Raw genomic sequence first — 19,194 nt, forward strand, 5'->3', positions numbered from 1 at the left:
GACTGCACACTGATAACCCGAACCCTAAAAACGGAAAAGTTCTTCCTTTGCGTTTTAAAAAAGCACCGTATCCATCATGGAGCTGCAGTATGCTGATGACTACGCCCTCGTGGCCCATTCAGAAGAGGACCTACAGCGCATTCTGGATGCTTTTGCCAAGGCATACAAGCAGCTTGGTCTGGCCCTAAAAAAAAAGACCCAGATCCTCTACCAGCCACCACCCAACACAAATAACCCTGCTCCACCCCCAACTATCTATGTTGACAAAACCAGCCTGGAAAATCTGGACCACTTTACATACCTCGGAAGCCTCCTATCCTCCAACGCTAATATTGATCAGGAAATACACCACCGCCTCAGTTGTGCCAGTGGGGTTTTCTCAAGACTGAGGAAAAGGGTCTTTGAAAACCGCGACCTCCAGGCAAGGAAAATTCTGGTCTACAAAGCGGCAGTGTTGCCCACCCTACTGTATGGATCAGAATCCTGGGCCACGTACAGCAGGCACCTGAAGGCACTAGAGGCACATCATCAGAGGTGCCTCTGAAAAATCCTCAAGATCACCTGGGAAGATAGACGCACCAACACCAGCGTCCTGAAGGAGGCCAACATTCCCGCTATCACCGCCACCATCGCCCAACACCAGCTCAGATGGACCGGCCATGGCATCCGTATGCCTGACTACTCGCCTTCCAAAACAAGTCCTAAACTCCCAGCTTCTCACAGGACAACACGCCCCAAAAGAAAAGGTATAAGGATAACATCCAAACGACATCAAAAAATGCCACATCGACCCTAAGACCTGGGAGGACACAGGAGCCAACAGCGCCACCTGGAGGAAACTTGTCCGGGAAGGAGCTGCACTTTATAATAATGATCTCCGCCGTGCTGCAGAAGGCAAGCGCAGACTCAGAAAGGAGGGAGTTTCCACCAAAAAGACCAAACCAATCCCACAACTACCCCTGCCCACACTGCACCAAAATATGCGACTCCAGGATCGGCCTCTTCGCCCACCTGAAGACCCACAAGGACCAAGGACAGTCATACGCGACCCCGAGTGACTACTGATGATGATGATGATGATGATGGTGGTGGTGTGTGAGTACACTAGTTGACACGAAGTGTGCCATACACACAAGGAGGAATACTTCACCACAGACAGTGAGAGCATCAGCGGATGTCCTTCATACATACCACACACGGCCAACCTCAGCATCCGAACCCATCCTGACAGCTCTCAGTTTAACAGCCGCAGTCCGTCAGGGCGCTCCTGAAGCCACATGAGGTCTCAGAGGAGGCGTCTGCACGGCCGTTATCACCCTGCCCCGGCTGATTTAATGTGGATGTAAGTAATTGTGTGTGATGTGTGTTTTGTCTGTGTGACTATGTGTTGCATCTTTGTGCATGTGTGTGTGTATGTGGATTTGAGTGCTGGTAGGGGCTTAGTTAGTCCCACTTTATGGGTGACTGTCATACACCATAAAGAATGAGGGCAGTCTATAGCTCTGACGGTCACGTTGTTCATCACAAATACATCACTCTCTCACACACACACACACACACACACACACACACACACACACAGGTGTTTAGGGCGTCCAGGTAGTGTAGCAGTCTATTCCGATGCCTACCAACATGTGGATCGCCGGTCCGAATCCCTATGTTACCTCCGGCTTGGTCGGGCGTCCCTACAGACACAATTGGCCGTGTCTGCGGGTGGGAAGCCAGATGTGGGTGTGTCTTGGTCGCTGCCTAGCGCCTCCTCTGGTCGGTCGGGGGGCGCCTGTTTAGGGGTAGGGGGAAGTGGGGGGAATCGCGTGATCCTCTCATGCGCTACGTCCCCCTGGTGAAACTCCTCACTGTCAGGTGAAAAGAAGCGGCTGGCGACTCCACATGTATGGGAGGAGGCGTGTGACAGTCTGCAGCCCTCCCCGGATCGGCAGAAGGGGGTGGAGCAGCTGTCCATCCACTTATCCCAATCAAGGTCACGGGGATTCTGGAGCCTATCCCAGCAGTCATTGGCGGCAGGCGGGGAGACACCCTGGACAGGCTGCCAGTCCATCACAGGCCCCCCCCCCACACACACACACACACATATATTCATACCTAGGGACAATTTAGTAACAAATCAACAAAATCATGGCAATATATAAGTGAAAAATAAGCAACTCAAATATACCGACCATGTTCAAAAGGGGATAAGAAGAAGTTGAGAACTTCTCTAGTCCAACCCCCTTGTACTATTCATGCACTGATAACAGGAAATGAAAGTTCTATTTACAGCCATCGGTGTCCGTGATATATATCTCTGTCCACTCAAACAAACAACCCATTTAGACAACAAAACAAAAATAAAAAATTGGTCACTGGTCCTTCTCACTGTTCAATATTTTGTTTCTGAAAAATCTTTTTAGTTCAGATAAAGTACCACATGTTTGCAGCTCATCACTGCAGTTATTCCACAAACCAACTCCCTTGGTTGTACCTCAGTGATGTTCTGCATCTGTTCTTACTGGTGGTGTTTCGAACACGCAGGTTCCTCTCAAACTGTGTTTACTTTCTCCCAGTTGGAACAACCCTTCCATACTGGTAGGAAATTGCTGAGTTATTACTCAGTACATAATTTAAGTTTTAAAATCAACAAAATCTTCAAATTTTAGTGCTTTTAGTTTGATAAAAGTGGCTCTCTAAGTGGTTTTGTTTAAGATTCGTACAGCTCTTTTTGAAGGTTGAAGATTGGATGTTTGTTTTGTATTTGTTCCTCAACACTTCCACACAGAAGGTCATGCATGGGAGGATGAAGGAGCACTATAATGTATATAGAGAAGCTTGATAGTAGATCTTTGACTTTGTTCAGTATCGCAATTGATTTGGATATTTTAGCTTTAATATAATTTATGCGTGGCTTCCAACTTAATTTGTTGTCTATTAATTAATACTCGGAGAATTTCGGATACTTTTTTGAATTCTAAATCACTTATGATGAGTTTCTTGTCTGCGTTGGTTGATCAATTCCCAAAGTTTATAAATGTTGCTTTGCTTAAATTCAATGTTAGTTTATTTGCCTCAAACCAACTCTTCATCCCGCTCAATTCCTTTTCCACCGTATCCAAGAGTTGTTCCAAGTTGCCTCCACAGCAGACTAAGTTTGTCATCTGTTAATAGAAGAGTTTTGGGGGTTTTTGACACTTCCTCTGTTGCTCTGACCTCTGTTGCTCTCCTGGAGTTTTCTTCCTATTTTTCTCCCTGTTAAAGGGAGTTGTTCCTTATCCGATGAGAGGGTCTAAGGACAGGATGTTGTGTTGGTGTAAAGCCCCCTGAGGCAGATTTGTAATATTGGGCTATACAAATAAAATTGATTTGACTTGACTTGACTTATATTGTTTATGTGCAATATGAACAACAATGGTCCCAACACTGAGCCCTGGGGCACCCCTCACCTAACCTTCAGTAATTGTGATTTGAAGTTTTGTATTTTGACATATTAGGTACTTAAACGTATTTATATGATATGGTAAAAAAAAAATTAGTAAAAATAGGGGCGCCCCAGTGGCTCACCTGGTAGAGTGTATACCACATAAGGCTGAGCCCTTACCGCAGCAGCCTGGGTTCGAATCCGGCCCAGGCCCTTTGCTGCATGTCATGCCCTCTCTCTCTCCCCTGCCTTTCCTGTCTCTCTCTACTATCACTATCAAATAAAGGTGGAAAATGATAATCGTTAAAAAAAATAGTACAATATCAGTAGTATGGAATCTGAGTGTAATATAGTATACAGTGAGATGCAGTACAACAATATACAGTATAGTTCAGCAGAATAGCATATCATTATTATTATTAATAGCCTATACTACTTCTTGTTGTATTTATGAGTATATTATTGTGGTAATATAATCATAATAATATAATAACATTAGATTGATAATAGTAAATAGTATATGTAGTATAACAGTAAATAAAATAAAAATATTAAATAGTGAGTTGTGAGCAGTAAAATAACATAATAGTATAAGTAGTAAAATAATATAATAGTACAGGGATGGGCAACGTAAGCTAGAAAGGGCCGGTGTGGGTGCAGGTCTTTGTTCCAACCAAGCAGTTACACACCCGATTCTATTAGTCAACCAATAGTCTTTGCTAAGGACCTTGATTTGTACACTCAGGTGTGTAAGATATGAGGTGTGTAAGAGGTGTGTATGATATGGACAACTAAGACATTTTGACTGGTTAAAAAAGTGAAGGGCTTTCGTTTTCCTCTTAAAAATATGGGATGAAAAGCAGCATACATTAATACTAAACAACACAACAGACTGATACTGCGCAACACTCAAGGGACATCTGAGATTTCATGAAATCGTGGTATTTTATGACGATGAATTATTTTCCTCCACGTAAGTAATACAGTTCAAGTAAGCCTAACGCTGAATACACACTCCTGTCTTGAACGTCGAGCAGCGATTGTAGCCTACCTACTGAGATTCTTTCTTCGGCAGCCCATCGAAACAATGAGGACTGTGATGCAGTTTAAGCTCGGCAAACACGCCTGTGGGCCATCAGCCCCGCATTAGAGTGACAACGTCGTCCACATTTGTTACAGACGAATGTTGTTTGAGTTGGTCGTTTATGTCTTGCATGGTGGGCCTTATCATAGGCTTCTTGTCTCTTCAACTGCTGTTCTCAATCGCCTTACTGTGGAGCACCATCTTTGTCTGTCCAGGGCCACTGTCTCCCAGCTGGAGTCATCTGTGCCGCAGATCTTGATCGCGCGCTTGAGCACATCTTTGAAGCGTAGCTTCTGGCCTCCCTGCTTCCTTTTTCCCTGACACACATCTGAGCTGGGAGGCTGTTATTAGGGCTTCAACACTGATAGTACCAGCACGTTTCAATACTTCCACGTCGGGCACCTCGTCTTCCCATCTGATTCGCAGCAACTTTTGCAGATGACGAAGCTGTATGCTGGTGAGCTTCTTGATGTGCTTGTGATACAGGGTCTTGCACTGAGACTCTAAGTAACCGGAGACAACACTTTTTTTTGTACACCAAGAAGATCATAACCCCTTGAATATAAAAACAACTCGCTGAAATCGGTTGAAAAATGTAAACTTTATAGTGCTTTTTATCCAGAAAAACCAGTTTCCCCATTTAATTGTTCACTCCGCACACCAAGATGGCGCCGCAGAAGGCAGCCTCGATTCGGCGCTCTCTAGTACTTTTTATGTTTTTGTTTATTTGTTCAGTTTCCAGCTCTTACTCTCCGACACTCTCGCATTCAGCAGGGAAAAACTTTTAAACCTCCAGCCATCCACTGGTGAAACTTTTTTACCGTTTTTCACTGAACCGGAAAGTTTTACTGAGGAGCAGCAGCTCTGCATGGGCTTCGCCACAGCCGATGACGGGGGAAGCGAGCCGGAGCGCTCGCTAAACTGCGACAGCGGGGATTTCAAACTGTGCTCCCGTCAATCCATCTGATGAAGGTCCGCTCTCTGGCCAACAAGATGGATGAAGTCCTGCTCTTCTATGGAACAAACACGGAATTTTCCAGATCTGCCGCCATGTGGCTCACTGAAACCTGGCTTGGTGAGCATATTCCCGACAGCTCACTCCATCTGAGGCACTTCCAAGTCCTCCGAGCAGACCGCGAAATGGAGCTAATGGGAAAAAAACGTGTCAGCAGAATCTGCTTCTATATAAACAGAGGTTGGTGCACAGATGTCACAGTGCTGAAGAAACCATGCAGCCCTCACTTAGAGACCTTTTTCATTGACTGTAAACCATTTTATTCACCGTGGGAATTTTCATCATTTATTCTGGCTGGTGACTATATTCCACCCCAAGCCTCTGTTAAGTGAGGCTTTACAACACCTGGCTAACCAGATAATAAAGAGCACAAACATCCAGACCCCCTTCTCATTATCCTTGGGGATTTTAACAAATCAAACCTAAACAACGAACTGCAAAAACACTGGATCACTGCCACACAATACTAAAGGACGCCTATCGCTCTGTGCCCCGTGCAGCCTTGGGACTTTCTGATCACTGTCTGGTTCATCCTCTCCCAACCTACAGGCAGAAACTAAACTCTGCAAAGCATGTGGTTAAAACTGTGAGGAGATGGACCAACAAGTCAAAACTGGAGCTCCAGGCCTGCTTTGACTGCACTGATTGGAGTGTTTTTGAGGCTGCAGCTACAGACCTGGATGAACTTACTGACACTGTGACAGCTTACATCAGCGTTTGTGAGGACATGTGTGTGCCCACCAAAACTTTCCACACCTTCAATAACAATAAGCCCTGGTTCACAGCAAAACTCTGGTAGTTTCATCACAGCAAGGAAGACGGCTACAGAAGTAGAGATAGGATCCTGTACAATCAAGCCAGAAACACACTGACAGAGGAAATCAGAGTAGCCTAAAGGGGCTATACCGAAAAGCTGAAAAAAGGGGGGTTTTCAGCTAACGATCCTGCAACTGTATGGGGAGACCTGCAGGACATCACCAAATACATGAGACCATCCCCCCACACTGCTGAGAACCATCAACTGGCTGATGACCTGAATGTTTTTCACTGCAGGTTTGATAAGCCCACTCTCACACCCCTCACCCTCTCCGGCCACATCACACAACCAACTGCACCTCACCCCTCCCCACTGACACACCACCTGCATTAAGGATCTGTGAAGAAGAAGATGTGTGTCAGCTCTTCCAGAGAGAGAAAATCACCCCTCCTGCCTGCAAGTCTGTGCTGACCAGCTGGCCTCCATCTTCACACTGATCTTCAACAGCTCACTGGAGCTGTGTGAAGTTCCCTCCTGCTTCAAATGCTATACTATCGTACCGGTCCCCAAGAAACCCTGTATCTCAGGATTAAATGACTACTGGCATGTCGCCCTGACGTCTGATCATTAAATCCTTTGAGAGACTGGTGTTGGCCTACCTGAAGGACATCACAGGCCCCCTACAGGTCCCCCTGCAGTTTGCCTATCAGGCAAACGGGTTAGTGGATGATGCAGTCAACGTGGGACTGCACTACACTTCAACTCCCCAGGGACATACGCAAGGATCCTGTTTGGGCACTTCACCTCAGTACTATCGTCCCAGATATCCTTCACTCCAAACTCACCCAGCTCACTGTACCAGCCCCCACCTGTCAGTGGATCAAAAACTTCCTGAAGGACAGGAGTAATAAGGTGAGGCTGGGGAAAATCACATCCGGCACCTGGACAATAAGCACTGGCGCCCCCAGGAATGTGTGCTCTCCCCTCTGCTCTTCTACCTCTACACAAATGACTGCACCTCGAGAGACCTGTCTGTTAAACTTCTGAAGATTGCAGACAACACATTGATCATCAGCTTCATCTGGGACGTTGACGAGCCTGCATACAGACAGGAGGCTGAACAGCTGGCACTCTCGTACGGTGCTAACAACCTGGAGCTGAACACACTCAAAACTGTGGAGCTGACAGTGGACTTCAGCAGCAGCCCCCCAGCACTGCCCCCCCCATACTCAACAACACTGTGTCTGCTATGGAAACCTTCAGGTTTCTGGGTTACACAATCTCCCAGCACCTAAGGTGGGGATCCAACACAGACTCAATCATCAAAAAGGCCCTGTAGAGGATGTACTTTCTGCACCAGCTCAGGAAGTGCAACCTGTCTCAGGAACTGCTGATTCAGTTCTACACTGTAATAACCCAGTCTGTCCTCTGCACATGCATCACTGTCTGGTTTGGATCGGCCACCAAACAGGACAGGAACAGACCACAATGGATAGTCAGGACTGCAGAGAAAATCACTGGTGCCAACCTGCCCTCTATTCAGGACTTGTACATCTCCAGAGTCAAGAAACGGGCAGGCAGCATCACTGCAGACCCATCACACCCTGGCCACAACCTGTTCCAAATCCCCTCTGGTAGATGCTACAGAGCACTGTATGCCAAACAACCAGACACAAGAACAGTTTCTTTCTGCAGGCCATCACTCTCATGAGCTCTTAAAACAATCATACAGCGTCAAACAATCCCCGTGCAACATACCTCTGACACTGAACATCCACTATACCTACAAATGCTCAACTGAATGTCCTGTAGTTTAAAGTTTTAACATATCAGCATTGTCATAAATAAATCTAAGCATGCTGTATATACTGGAAATGTATGCATGCATATTCTTTCATGTCCATGTCTGTCATGTCAATGGATCAAGGAAGGCCTGGATGAGGACAGTTTTTCCACCTTGGTTGAAGGAAGGAAGCAAACGTGTAGCTCTGGTGTAAACTGGGAGTTTGTTTCACCAGTTTGGGTTCAAGTGAGAGGAAAGTTTAGAATGAGAGCTTAGCCGTAGAAAGAAACCCTCCAGATGGAACACGAGGGTAGCAACCGGGAGTGTACATCAAACCAGAATCAGAATCAACTTTATCCGTCAAGTGTGCTTATGCATATGAGGAATTTGACTCCGGTTTACAGCAGCTCTAGCACTTGCATTTACCACTCAAAAAGGAATTGCAGGGAAGTCACTGCAGTTCACAGGGTTCATAACAGCATCACCTCCAGTCGTCATTATGAACCCCCCGACGTGCATGTCCACGCCCAACACCTAAAAGTGAACCTCAGCCTTTCTAGGGACAGCATTGTCGAGCTTATCTGCTAGCGCCAACACATAAAAACCTTTGCAACAGGTGATGGGCTGACTCGTGTGTTCCCGTGAAGCCTCATTGGTGGTGGGAGCCGTGGCAACAGCGGCCCAAAAGCCCCTGGACTCATCTCAGTAGTCTGACCCGGGAAGATAGTCTGAACGGCCGCATGGAGGATAAGTCAATTAACCAAACAGGCTGGTGCACCTGATGATGCCCTGCAACATGTATCTATTTATAGGCATCTAGTCTTCGCCAGACAGAGAGAGACGGATAGAGACAGAGAGACAGATTGAGACACATATAGAGATGGAGAGACAGATAGAAAGACAGATGGAGAGACACAGAGAAATACATGCATCGTCTTAAAGAGCTGGCAGAAAGCATCCCTCTCTCTCTGTCTCTCACAATGAAAGACAAACCAAACTATGAAAGCAGCAATTACCTGTGCTGAGTCTAAACCCCCGGGTGCTTTTTATGTTCTGAGTGAGCTTTATTTTATTTTGGTTTTATTTTTCAGTGTCTCTGCTGGGTTCTCTCTCTTCTGAGAGTGCAGTAATGTGGCGGTACATGTGTTTGGGGAGAGGAGTAGGAGAGCAGCATGTCTGTGTGACGTCTTCATGGACACATGCAGACAGACGGTTACTGCTGGGGGAGATGCTCCTGGGGGCAATTTACTGCACAACCTCTCATCCTGCACACACTACACACAAGAAAGGCTTTTAAGGCACTGTTGTGTTGCAGTTCCAAACACAAACACACACACACACACACATACACACAGACAACATGGCTAGTCGGTGCAGGTTTGTTAAAACTTCAGTAAAGCTTTGGGAATGAGAGAGCGAGACTTGCCCCATGGGTAGGCTGATATAACTGACTTCACGCAGACAGGGAAGAGCTGGCGTCCAGGTGCCATGGTGGTCTATTCTGTTGCCTACCAACACGGGGATCGCCGGATCGAATCCCCGTGTTACCTCCAGCTTGGTCGAGTGTCCCTACAGACACAATTGGCTGTGTCTGCGGGTTGGAAGCCGGATGTGGGTGTGTGTCCCGGTCACTTCACTAGCCCCTCCTCTGGTCAGTCAGAGCGCCTGTTCGGGGTGGGGGGAACAGTGTGATCCTCCTACGCCCCCCTGGTGAAACTCCTCACCGTCAGGTGAAAAGAAGCGGCCGGTGACTCCACATGTATTGGAGGAGACATGTGGTAGTCTGCAGCCCTCCCCGGATCAGCAGAGAGGGTGGAGCAGAGACCGGGACGGCTCGGAAGAGTGGGGTAATTGGCCGGGTACAACTGGAGAGAAAAGGGGGGGGGGGGGGATCCACAAAAAAAGAAAAAGAAAGGGAAGAGCTAGCTGTTAGCCTAAACAATGCCACCGAGTAAACTACAAAATCCCAATGGCCTCCAATCTTCCTGTCTTAGATCAATCAATCAATCAATCAATCAATCAATGCCAGTCTGCTGGTGGAAAAACACTCTGCCCTCACAGAAACACATATCTGCTGTTTCTTTACTGCCTGTGAATGTTCGTGTGTGTTCATGCATGCGTGTGTGAGCTTGCATGTGTGTGTGTCCATGGCCCGTGTGTGTGAGCACGCCCGTCTGTCTAGCTACCCCCTCCTGGAGTACAAAGTACCACTTCCTGCCCGTGGTCCCGCCCACCCTGCTGACCACGGCCCTGCTCGCCACTCCACCAACCATGTCAAAAACAAAAAATAGATACAAATTGCAAGTGTGTGTGTGTGTGTGTGTGTGTGTGTGTGTGTGTGTGTGTGTGATCACCAGCTGGCAGGAAAAGTGTGTGGGCATGTTCCAGCATTAAATTGGGAGTGTGTATGTGGGTAGCCGTGTGCATGTGTGAGTAAGGGTCTTGCATGCTGGAGTTGTTAAGTGGGTAGGTGAGTGTGTGTGTGTGTGTGTGTGTGTGTGTGTGTGTGTGTGTGTGTGTGTGTGTGTGAGTAAGCGAACTGCAGCATGGGGTTTCCTCCTCTTCTCTAACAACCCTCCTCTGATTCAACGCTGACCAATTTCTATCTTTGACAGCTCTCATCCTGCCTCACCCACATTCCACACACACATTCACACACACACACACACAAAACCATACGTAAACACACATTCTCTCACACCTCACACACTTACACAATCTCTCTCACTCACTGTCTCTCTCACTCAATTCAATTCAGTGATGCTTTATTGGCATGACTGTATTAATTAGTGTTGCCAAAGCAAAACAGGTCAACAGAGAACTAAACAAAAAAACAAAAAACAACAAAAAAAAGGAAGAAGGAACAGATAGACCTGGCAGAAACACAGAACAGCACTTGAACAGCAACTGACAGTGTTTTGGTCACTCACTGACCCTCAGGCTGTGGCATTCTGACACATATTGTGCTGCAAGGTGTGACCTTTGACCCTCTCCTAAAATAAGGGGCCATTGTTCTTTCTCATCCCGCAGTAGAACATTTGGAATCTGGTTTTCAAATGTCTCCTGGTATTTTCTCTTATGTTCTGGAATTTCTCACAATTTAGCAGGAAGTGCATCTCTGTCTCCACCTCACCTGCTGTACAGTGACCACATATTCTTTGCTCTTTTGGTAGCCAAGGTGTTGTGTGTGTCTGCCCTTTTCAGTGGCTAGACTGTGGTCAGTGAGCCTGTACTTGGTCAGGATGTGTCTGTGCTGACTGTCTCTGACAGTGGACAGACAGTCAGCCAGTATGTCTTCTCTTTTTAGGGCCCCATAACATCCTCATCTGTGTTGTCATTTGGTTTCTATGTCCCGGTGTTCCACATATGAGTTGTTGCATGGTGTGATGATGTGGTTTACTCTAGTCTGTGGTTGGTTAGCAGTACCGGTCTGAAACTCATCTATGTTAATGGCTACGGGGACAGTTAGTTTAACAACCAGCTGGCTGAGGGGACTCTTTCTTAGCTCTTGGATTTGGAGTGCTATAAATTGCAGTGTGTGGTGGGGACTTGATTTAAGGTGCACCCAGAATTTAAGTGATGTGTTTTTATATTTATTATCAATGGCAAACGGCCTGATTCTGCCCCGCATGCATTTGTTGGTGTTTTCCTTTGCACGTTTAGCAATTTTCGACAGAATTCTGCATGCAGGGCTTCTATTGGATATTTGTCCCATCTGGTGTAGTCTGGCTGACTGAGTGGACCCCATACTTCACTTCCATATACTGCAATGGGCAGGAGGACACTGTCAAAGATTTTGGACCAGATTTCAGTTGTCTGTTGTTTTATAGAATTGTCTTTTTATTACATAGAAAGCTCTTCAGACTTTCTCTTTAAGTGCATTCACTGCCAGACCAAAGCTTCCTGAGGCACTGATTTTCAGTCCCACTGACCCTCGGTCCCACTGACCCTCAGTCCCAGCTCATCATAATTTAACGAGTGCTCTAGGGCGGTGTTACCTAGAGTAAATTGGTGTCTACTTTCCTGACACCCGGGCTTCTTCTGGAAGATCATAATTTCTGTCTTTTTTAAGTTTACTGCCAGGGCCCAGTTCTGACAGTAGTTCTCTAGCAGATCCACATGCTGCTGTAGACCCTGTTCTGTGGGTGACAGCAACACCAGGTCATCTGCATAGAGCAAGAATTTAACTTCTGTGTTTAGGTTGAGGCCAGGAGCTGCAGATTGTTCCAGTAACACCGCTAACTCATTGATGTAGATATTGAACAGGGTTGGACTCAAACTGCAGCCCTGTCTCACCCCTCACCCTTGGGCGAAGTATTCTGTTCTTTTGTTGCCAAGTTTTACTCTGCACTTGTTTTCCAAATATATAGACTTGATTATGTCAAACACTTTACCCCCTACGCCACTTTGGATGATTTTACAATATAAATCATCGTGCCAGATAGAATCAAATGCTTTCTTAAAATCAATGAAGCATGCAAATATTTTTCCTTTATTTTTTTGGTGAACATGTTGATTAATTAGGGTGTGTAGGGTGTAGATGTGAGCTGTAGTGCGGTGATTTGGTAGAAAGCCAATCTGAGTCTTGTTCAAGACACTGTGTTCGGTAAGGAAGGTCTGTATTCGGGCATTAATAATACAGCAGAAGACCTTCCCCAGGTTACTACTCACACAGATGCCTCGGTAGTTATTGGGGTCAAATTTATCTCCACTCTTGTATATTGGGGATATAAGCCCCCTATTCCAGGTGTCAGGAAGGCAGCCAGCTTGTAGGTTGAACAGTTTAAGCAGGGCCTTCTGCAGCTCAAGAGAACTGTGTCTGAGCATTTCATTCCTGATGTTGTCAGGGCCACAGGCTTTTTTTGGTTGGAGACTTTGGAGTTTGTCTGTTAGTTCTTCTAGTGAAATTTGGGAGTCAATTGGGTTCTGGTTGTTTTTTATAGTTGATTCCAGTATTTCCAGCTTTCCTTTTATATGTTTTTGTTCAGATGAGAGGTCTTCTGGAAGCATTTCTTTGTATAGGTTTTCAAAATATTTTTTCCAGATGTCTCCATTTTGAATGGCTAGTTCCTGGGATTGTTTAGAATTCTAATTGTTCCATTTTTCCTTGAACTGATTTTCATTTAAAGACTCTTCAATGTCTTGGGGAGAATTTTGTTGTGGTGGTCTTGCTTTTTCCGTTTTAAATTTTTTTTATATTCTTTGCTTATCTCGCTCACTCGCTCTCTCTCTCTCTCGCTCATTCTCTCTCTCTCTCACTCACTCACTCTCTCTTGGTCTCTCTCTCTCTCTCTCTCACTCTGTCTGTCTGTCTCTCTCTCTCTGTCTCTAGCTCACTCACTCGCTCTCTCTCTCTCTCTCTCTCTCTCTCTCACTCATTCTCTCTCTCTCTCACTCACTCACTCTCTCTTGGTCTCTCTCTCTCACTCTGTCTCTCTGTCGCTCTCTCTCTCTGTCTCTCTCTCTCTAGCTCGCTCTCTCTCTCTTGGTCTCTCTCTCACTCTGTCTCTGTCTCTCTCTCGCTCGCTCACCACCAGCAGAAGTTTGGGAACTGAATGACTACAAAGGTGGGATGAAAAAGAGAAGAACTATTGGAAGGAGATGATGATCAGCATCCTCCTCTGACAGACAGTATAACCATATGTAGGAAGAGATGGAGAGTTTCTCTTGGACCTATTTTTCTTTTTGGTTTAATGTTGTTGATTAGAACAACTGCCTTAATAAACCAGAAAACCACAAAATATGTGTCCCTCCATGCCAGTCAGTGACCTATAAACGTGGCAATCATCACGGATGTGGAGGTTTTAAACACTGCCATGTGATATTCTGCTGGTCTGGTCTGTACCGGTTCCCAGTCTGGACCCAGTGCAAATCCATTCGGTGCCATTTAGGGAGGACAATCTCCGACTGAATCACAAAGTGTTGTGGGATACATGGCAACTGTTGCTGGCAGCCCCTTACCCCAAGTGAGAGACCAGCATCAAAATCTGGTAACCAATACAAAGGATATTAACATTTCACTCTACGCAGTACACTTCTGAATCTCCATCAGACATAATGAATATGGAAGGTTTTCTAGATCATTTGGAGCTACCTAATCTTGAGCCCAGATACAGGGCACTGTTGGATCAAACTCTTGCACAGGGGGAGATCACTGAAGCCATTGGGGCCATGCTGAGTGGCAAGACCCCAGACCCTGATGTTTATCCAACCAAGTTTTATAAGAAATTCAATAAAAAACTTGCACCAATTCTATTGTAAATATTTAATGAATCATTGAGAGACAATTCCCTTCCCCAATCCTCACACAAGCTTCGATTTCACTTCTCCTCAAAAAGGACAAGGATCCCACTAGTTGCAGGTATTACTGCCCTATTTCCCTCCTTAATGTCGATGTAAATATTTTAGCAAAAATACTGGCATGCCGTTTATAACCCATTCTCCCCAAAATAATTTCAGAGGATCCAACTGGTTATATAAAGGATTGCCACTCTTTTTCGAATATTCAGCAACTTGGCAAAATGATAATACCCCCCTAGTCCTTCCCTGACTCCAGAAGATGTTATTTCCCTAGATGCAGAGAAGCTGTTTGAGCAGGTAGATTGAGAATATTTATTTGGCGTCTTGGAGAAGTTTGTGTTTGGCAAAACATTTCTTTCATGGATTCGTCTGCTGTATTCATCCCCTAAAACACGTGTTCAAACTAATCATTCACGCTCAAAATGTTCCTCCTGTCACGAGGGACACCTCAGGGATGTCCTCTATCCCCTCTTTTGTTCGCAATAGCAATTCAACCTCATTCTATTGCACTGACTCATCCTAACCGGGGTTTGAACCCCTGATCTTGGCGGGAAAGCTGCATTCCTACGTACTGAGCTATCCAGCTGCCTAATTAACTCTAATTAATGATCACAGCAATTTGCATATGAAACCTATCACTGGTCTCAGTTGTGACACAACTGTATTGTTTATAAGGGTGGGGATACCTGCAGTCACTTGAGACTGAAGAGGTCACTTAGATGAGTGATGAAATGTTTCTCTCAATAAACATTATGTCCAGATGAACTGATTCAACAACTTTCTGTGATACGCAAGACAATGTACTTTAGGCATCCGGGTAGCTTGGCGGTCTATTCCATTGCCTTGATTATAACAACTGCCTTAATAAACCAGAAAACCACAAAATCAGTGTCCCTCCCTGCCGGTCAGTGACCTATAAATGTGGCAATCATCACGGATGTGGAGGTTTTAAACACTGCCATGTCATATTCTGCTGGCCTGGTCTGTACCGGTTCCCAGTCTGGACCCAGTGCAAATCCATTCGGTGCCATTTAGAGAGGACAATCTCCGACTGAATCAAAAAGTATTGTGGGATACATGGCAACCGTTGCCGGCAGCCTCTTACACTGAATGATCCTGACAGCTTGCGGCTTTCATTCAATGGCCAGCAGTTCCTCCAGAGGTATTTATAGCCTCTATTGACGGAGCCAGATCTGGTCGAGAGCGGAAGTAACACTGAGAGTTACAGGCTTGCTGTGCAAGATGGAATAGAATGTGTGTGTGTGTGTGTGTGTGTGTGTGTGTGTGTGTGTGTGTGTATGAAAATCAGTGAGTGAGAGAGTGAGTGAGTGAGTGAGTGAGTGAGTGAGTGAGTGAGTGAGTGAGTGAACGTGAGAGTGAACGATTCAGTGAATGAGAGAATGAATGAGTGAGAGTGGATGAATAAGTGAGTGAGAGTGAATGAATGGGTGAGTTAGTGAGAGAGAATGAGATGAGTGAGAGTGAATGAATGGGTGAGTTAGTGAGAGAGAATAAGTGAGAGTGAATGAGTGTGACTGAATGAGTGAGTGAGTGAGAAAGTGAGGTAGTGAGTAAGTGAGAGAGAGATTAATTGAGTTAGTGAGAGTGAGTAAGTGAGTGAGAGAGAGAGAGAGAGAGAGAGAGAGAGAGAGAGAGTGAATGAGTGCGTGAGAGTGAGTGAGTGAGTGAAAGAGAGAGAGAGAGAGAGAGAGAGCGAGAGAGAGAGAGAGAGAGAGAGAGAGAGAGAGAGAGAGAGCGAGAGCGAGAGAGCGAGAGAGAGAGAGTGAGAGCGAGAGAGAGAGAAAGAATCAGTGATTGAGTGACAGAGAGTGAGAAGGAACGTGTATGTAGCCATTGCACACTGCATGTCAGTAAGACCCTCAGACAGTGTGGGAGTCATAATCTCTGGTCCCTGTAAACCAGATGTGACCCTACTGCACACAAAGCACACAACATCTTAAAAACTCCCATGGCACCAGGGAACTCAGATCATAGAGTTTGGTTCTGAAATGCCGCCCGGCCCGCCCTTCCACCCCAACCGCCGCCAACACACTCATCTGTCATCTTTTGTCCCCAACAAAGATAACATAACCCACTCAGAGTGCGATCAATCCCAGTCGGTGGCGTGGCTAAATGTACGTGGCTGCTATCTGCTGACAGACTTCCCAGGTCTTTTCTCTGGAAAGTGATGGAGGGTGACTAATCCTCTCTTCACAGCTTGGCGAGTCGACTCAATACTCTCGGGCATATCAGCAAATCAATGGGCGAAGGCTGGGTGACGCACTCTGCTTTCATGGACACCACAGGACCCCGGTTACTGCGCACATAGTATGTGTGTGTGTGTGTGTGTGTGTGTGTGAATTGTTTTAGGGGGGCATATAAGGGCACACTATATGTACAGTCTTATACAAAGGAAGCAAACTTTACAACTGTCTTTCTGAAATCCAGAGACACGTTTCCCCGTCCTTTCCATATTTTCCTCCGCTAGTGGATTAAACCGGTTGTGCAGACCTACAACTAACACTTTTTCTTCGAGAACAGAAATAGTTCCTTAGACCTGAGCTCAGGTGGTTATTTAATATATATGAGTGACTCTATGATTGACTCTTTGCAAGAAGGTCCTGGGTTTGAGCCCCGGGGTAGTCCAACCTTGGGGGTCGTCCCGGGTCGTCCTCTGTGTGGAGTTTGCATGTTCTCCCCGTGTCTGCATGGGTTTCCTCCGGGTGCTCCGGTTTCCTCCCACAGTCCAAAGACATGTAGGTCAGGTGACTCGGCCGTACTAAATTGTCCCTAGGTGTGAATGTGTGTGTGTGTGTGTGTGTGTGTGTGTGTGTGTGTGTGTGTCGGCCCTTTGATGGCCCGGCGGCCTGGCCAGGGTGTCTCCCCGCCTGCTGCCCAATGACTGCTGGGATAGGCTGCAGCATCTCACGACCGTAATTGGGTTAAGCAGCTTGGAAAATTGATGGATGGATGGATGGATGATGGATGGATGGATGGATGGATGGATGGCATGACTCTATAGGGAGCGCTCTATGCTACATTGCATCAGCATGAGGATTATAACTTTACTATGAGACCCAAATTACAACCAACATGTTGAGTTAAGTCTCATAAACAGTCATGGAGGTTTGCACAAACATGGAATTTAACTGGGTGTAATGTATATTTATAGACTGTACACTCAATATTCCAACACAGTAGACAACACCCAAATTATGCTGTATTTGTAGGATTTTAACGCACGATGCGTAGACAAGGGACAACCTGACGCCGACACATTGTGCCATTTTAAAGCATTGTGCATTAAAATCCTTTAATGCACACCTTGTCGTGGATTATCCCGCTTATACCATGACCACTTGTCAAAGAATTGTAATAAAAACAGTCACTTATGGGGTGTCCTGGTAGCGTGGTGGTCTATTTCATAGCCTACCAACACGGGGATCACCGGTTCGAATCCCCGTGTTACCTCTGGCTTGGTCGGGCATCCCTACAGACACAATTGGCCGTGTCTGCGGGTGAGAAGCCGGATGTGGGTGTGTGTCCTGGTTGCTGCACTAGCGCCTCCTCTGGTCGGTCGGGGCGCCTGTTCTGAGGGGGGGGATAGCGTGATCCTCCCACGCGCTACGTCCCCCTGGGGAAACTCCTCACTCTCAGGTGAAAAAGGGGCGGCTGGCGACTCCACATGTATCGGAGGAGGCATGTGGTAGTCTGCAGCCCTCCCCGGATCAGCAGAGGGGGTGGCGCAGCGACCGGGACGGCTCGGAGTGGGGTAATTGGCCAAGTACAATTGGGGGTAATAAGGGGAAGAAAAAAAAAAATACTTATTTTTTGTTGAAGGTTTTGGACTCAGAATTAAAAGGTTATGAAGCTAAAGCGAACTGCTAAACTAAGGATATGAAAGTTTACTGGGCCAACAACTGGTTATGTCTGTTGCTATGGTTACAGCGTATGAATTTAGAACAGTGATTAAACTTGAGCTGAACTATGTGTATATTATACAGTTTTAACGCACACCCTCCAGCCAATCAGAGAGCAGTATTCTCTGTTACCATGGTACAAAAGACATGATTCAAAAGCCAGAGCAGAGCAGACGGTGGCGCCGGTTACCTGCCCAGGGCCTGGACCTTGGCCGTGTGTCGCTCCTCCAGCTCGGCCAGCCTCCTCTTCAGTTCGTCCGTCTCCTGCCGCAGCCCAGCCGAGTGCTCCATCTCCCCATCCAGCAGGCTGCGCAGAGACCTGACACACACACACACACACACACACACACACAGACACAGACAAAGCGCTGGGTTAACGTGGGAGATGCTCATCTAAATGACTTTTAACTGAATGCATTAGAGGCATTAGCTTTTACTCGTGTGCACGCCTACATATCACCAATGTTCACTAAAAATCAAGAGCCGATAACGTTTGCCATCTTTTTTTTAGCTTAGCCTAAATCACAAGCTCAGTTAAGAATAAACATGTGTCTTTCCTTCACTTTCAACACTAGAGAGCAATCCTTACGGAGACTCAACTCTGCTACTCTGATGAAAAATTCTGGGATTTTCTGGCTACCGATACCGTCGTTTTTCTGGGAATGAACAAGAAGGAAGGTGTATCACGCTCTCTTCTGTGGGAAACTTGAACAGCTTACTTAAGGGGGCAAATGACATCATGTGTCCCATCTCAACAAAGAATGCCAAAAGCAAATGCAGGACTTGACAAATTCCTTTTTTAAATCTGGACCGCCAATATTCCGAGAACCCCACTCTGGAATTCTATAAAAAACGGGCAACCTTGCAATCACAGTTTACCCTGCCATCCACAAACCAAGCTGAGTACCCACCACTATGATCCC

The 19,194-nt window shown here is 46.2% G+C and overlaps 1 protein-coding gene across 1 annotated transcript in view; it reads right to left on the minus strand.

Moving 5' to 3' along the window:
* Positions 1–19,194, minus strand: part of snx29 (sorting nexin 29) — a 150,190-nt gene that overhangs the window by 96,440 nt on the left and 34,556 nt on the right. The window contains exon 13 of the mRNA XM_056297356.1: positions 18,462–18,590. Within this exon, the coding sequence (XP_056153331.1) occupies positions 18,462–18,590 (129 nt within the window). The remainder of the gene's footprint in view (positions 1–18,461; positions 18,591–19,194) is intronic.

Source organism: Lampris incognitus, chromosome 17 (genome assembly GCF_029633865.1).
Source record: "Lampris incognitus isolate fLamInc1 chromosome 17, fLamInc1.hap2, whole genome shotgun sequence".
NCBI classification, from domain to species: Eukaryota; Metazoa; Chordata; class Actinopteri; order Lampriformes; family Lampridae; genus Lampris; species Lampris incognitus.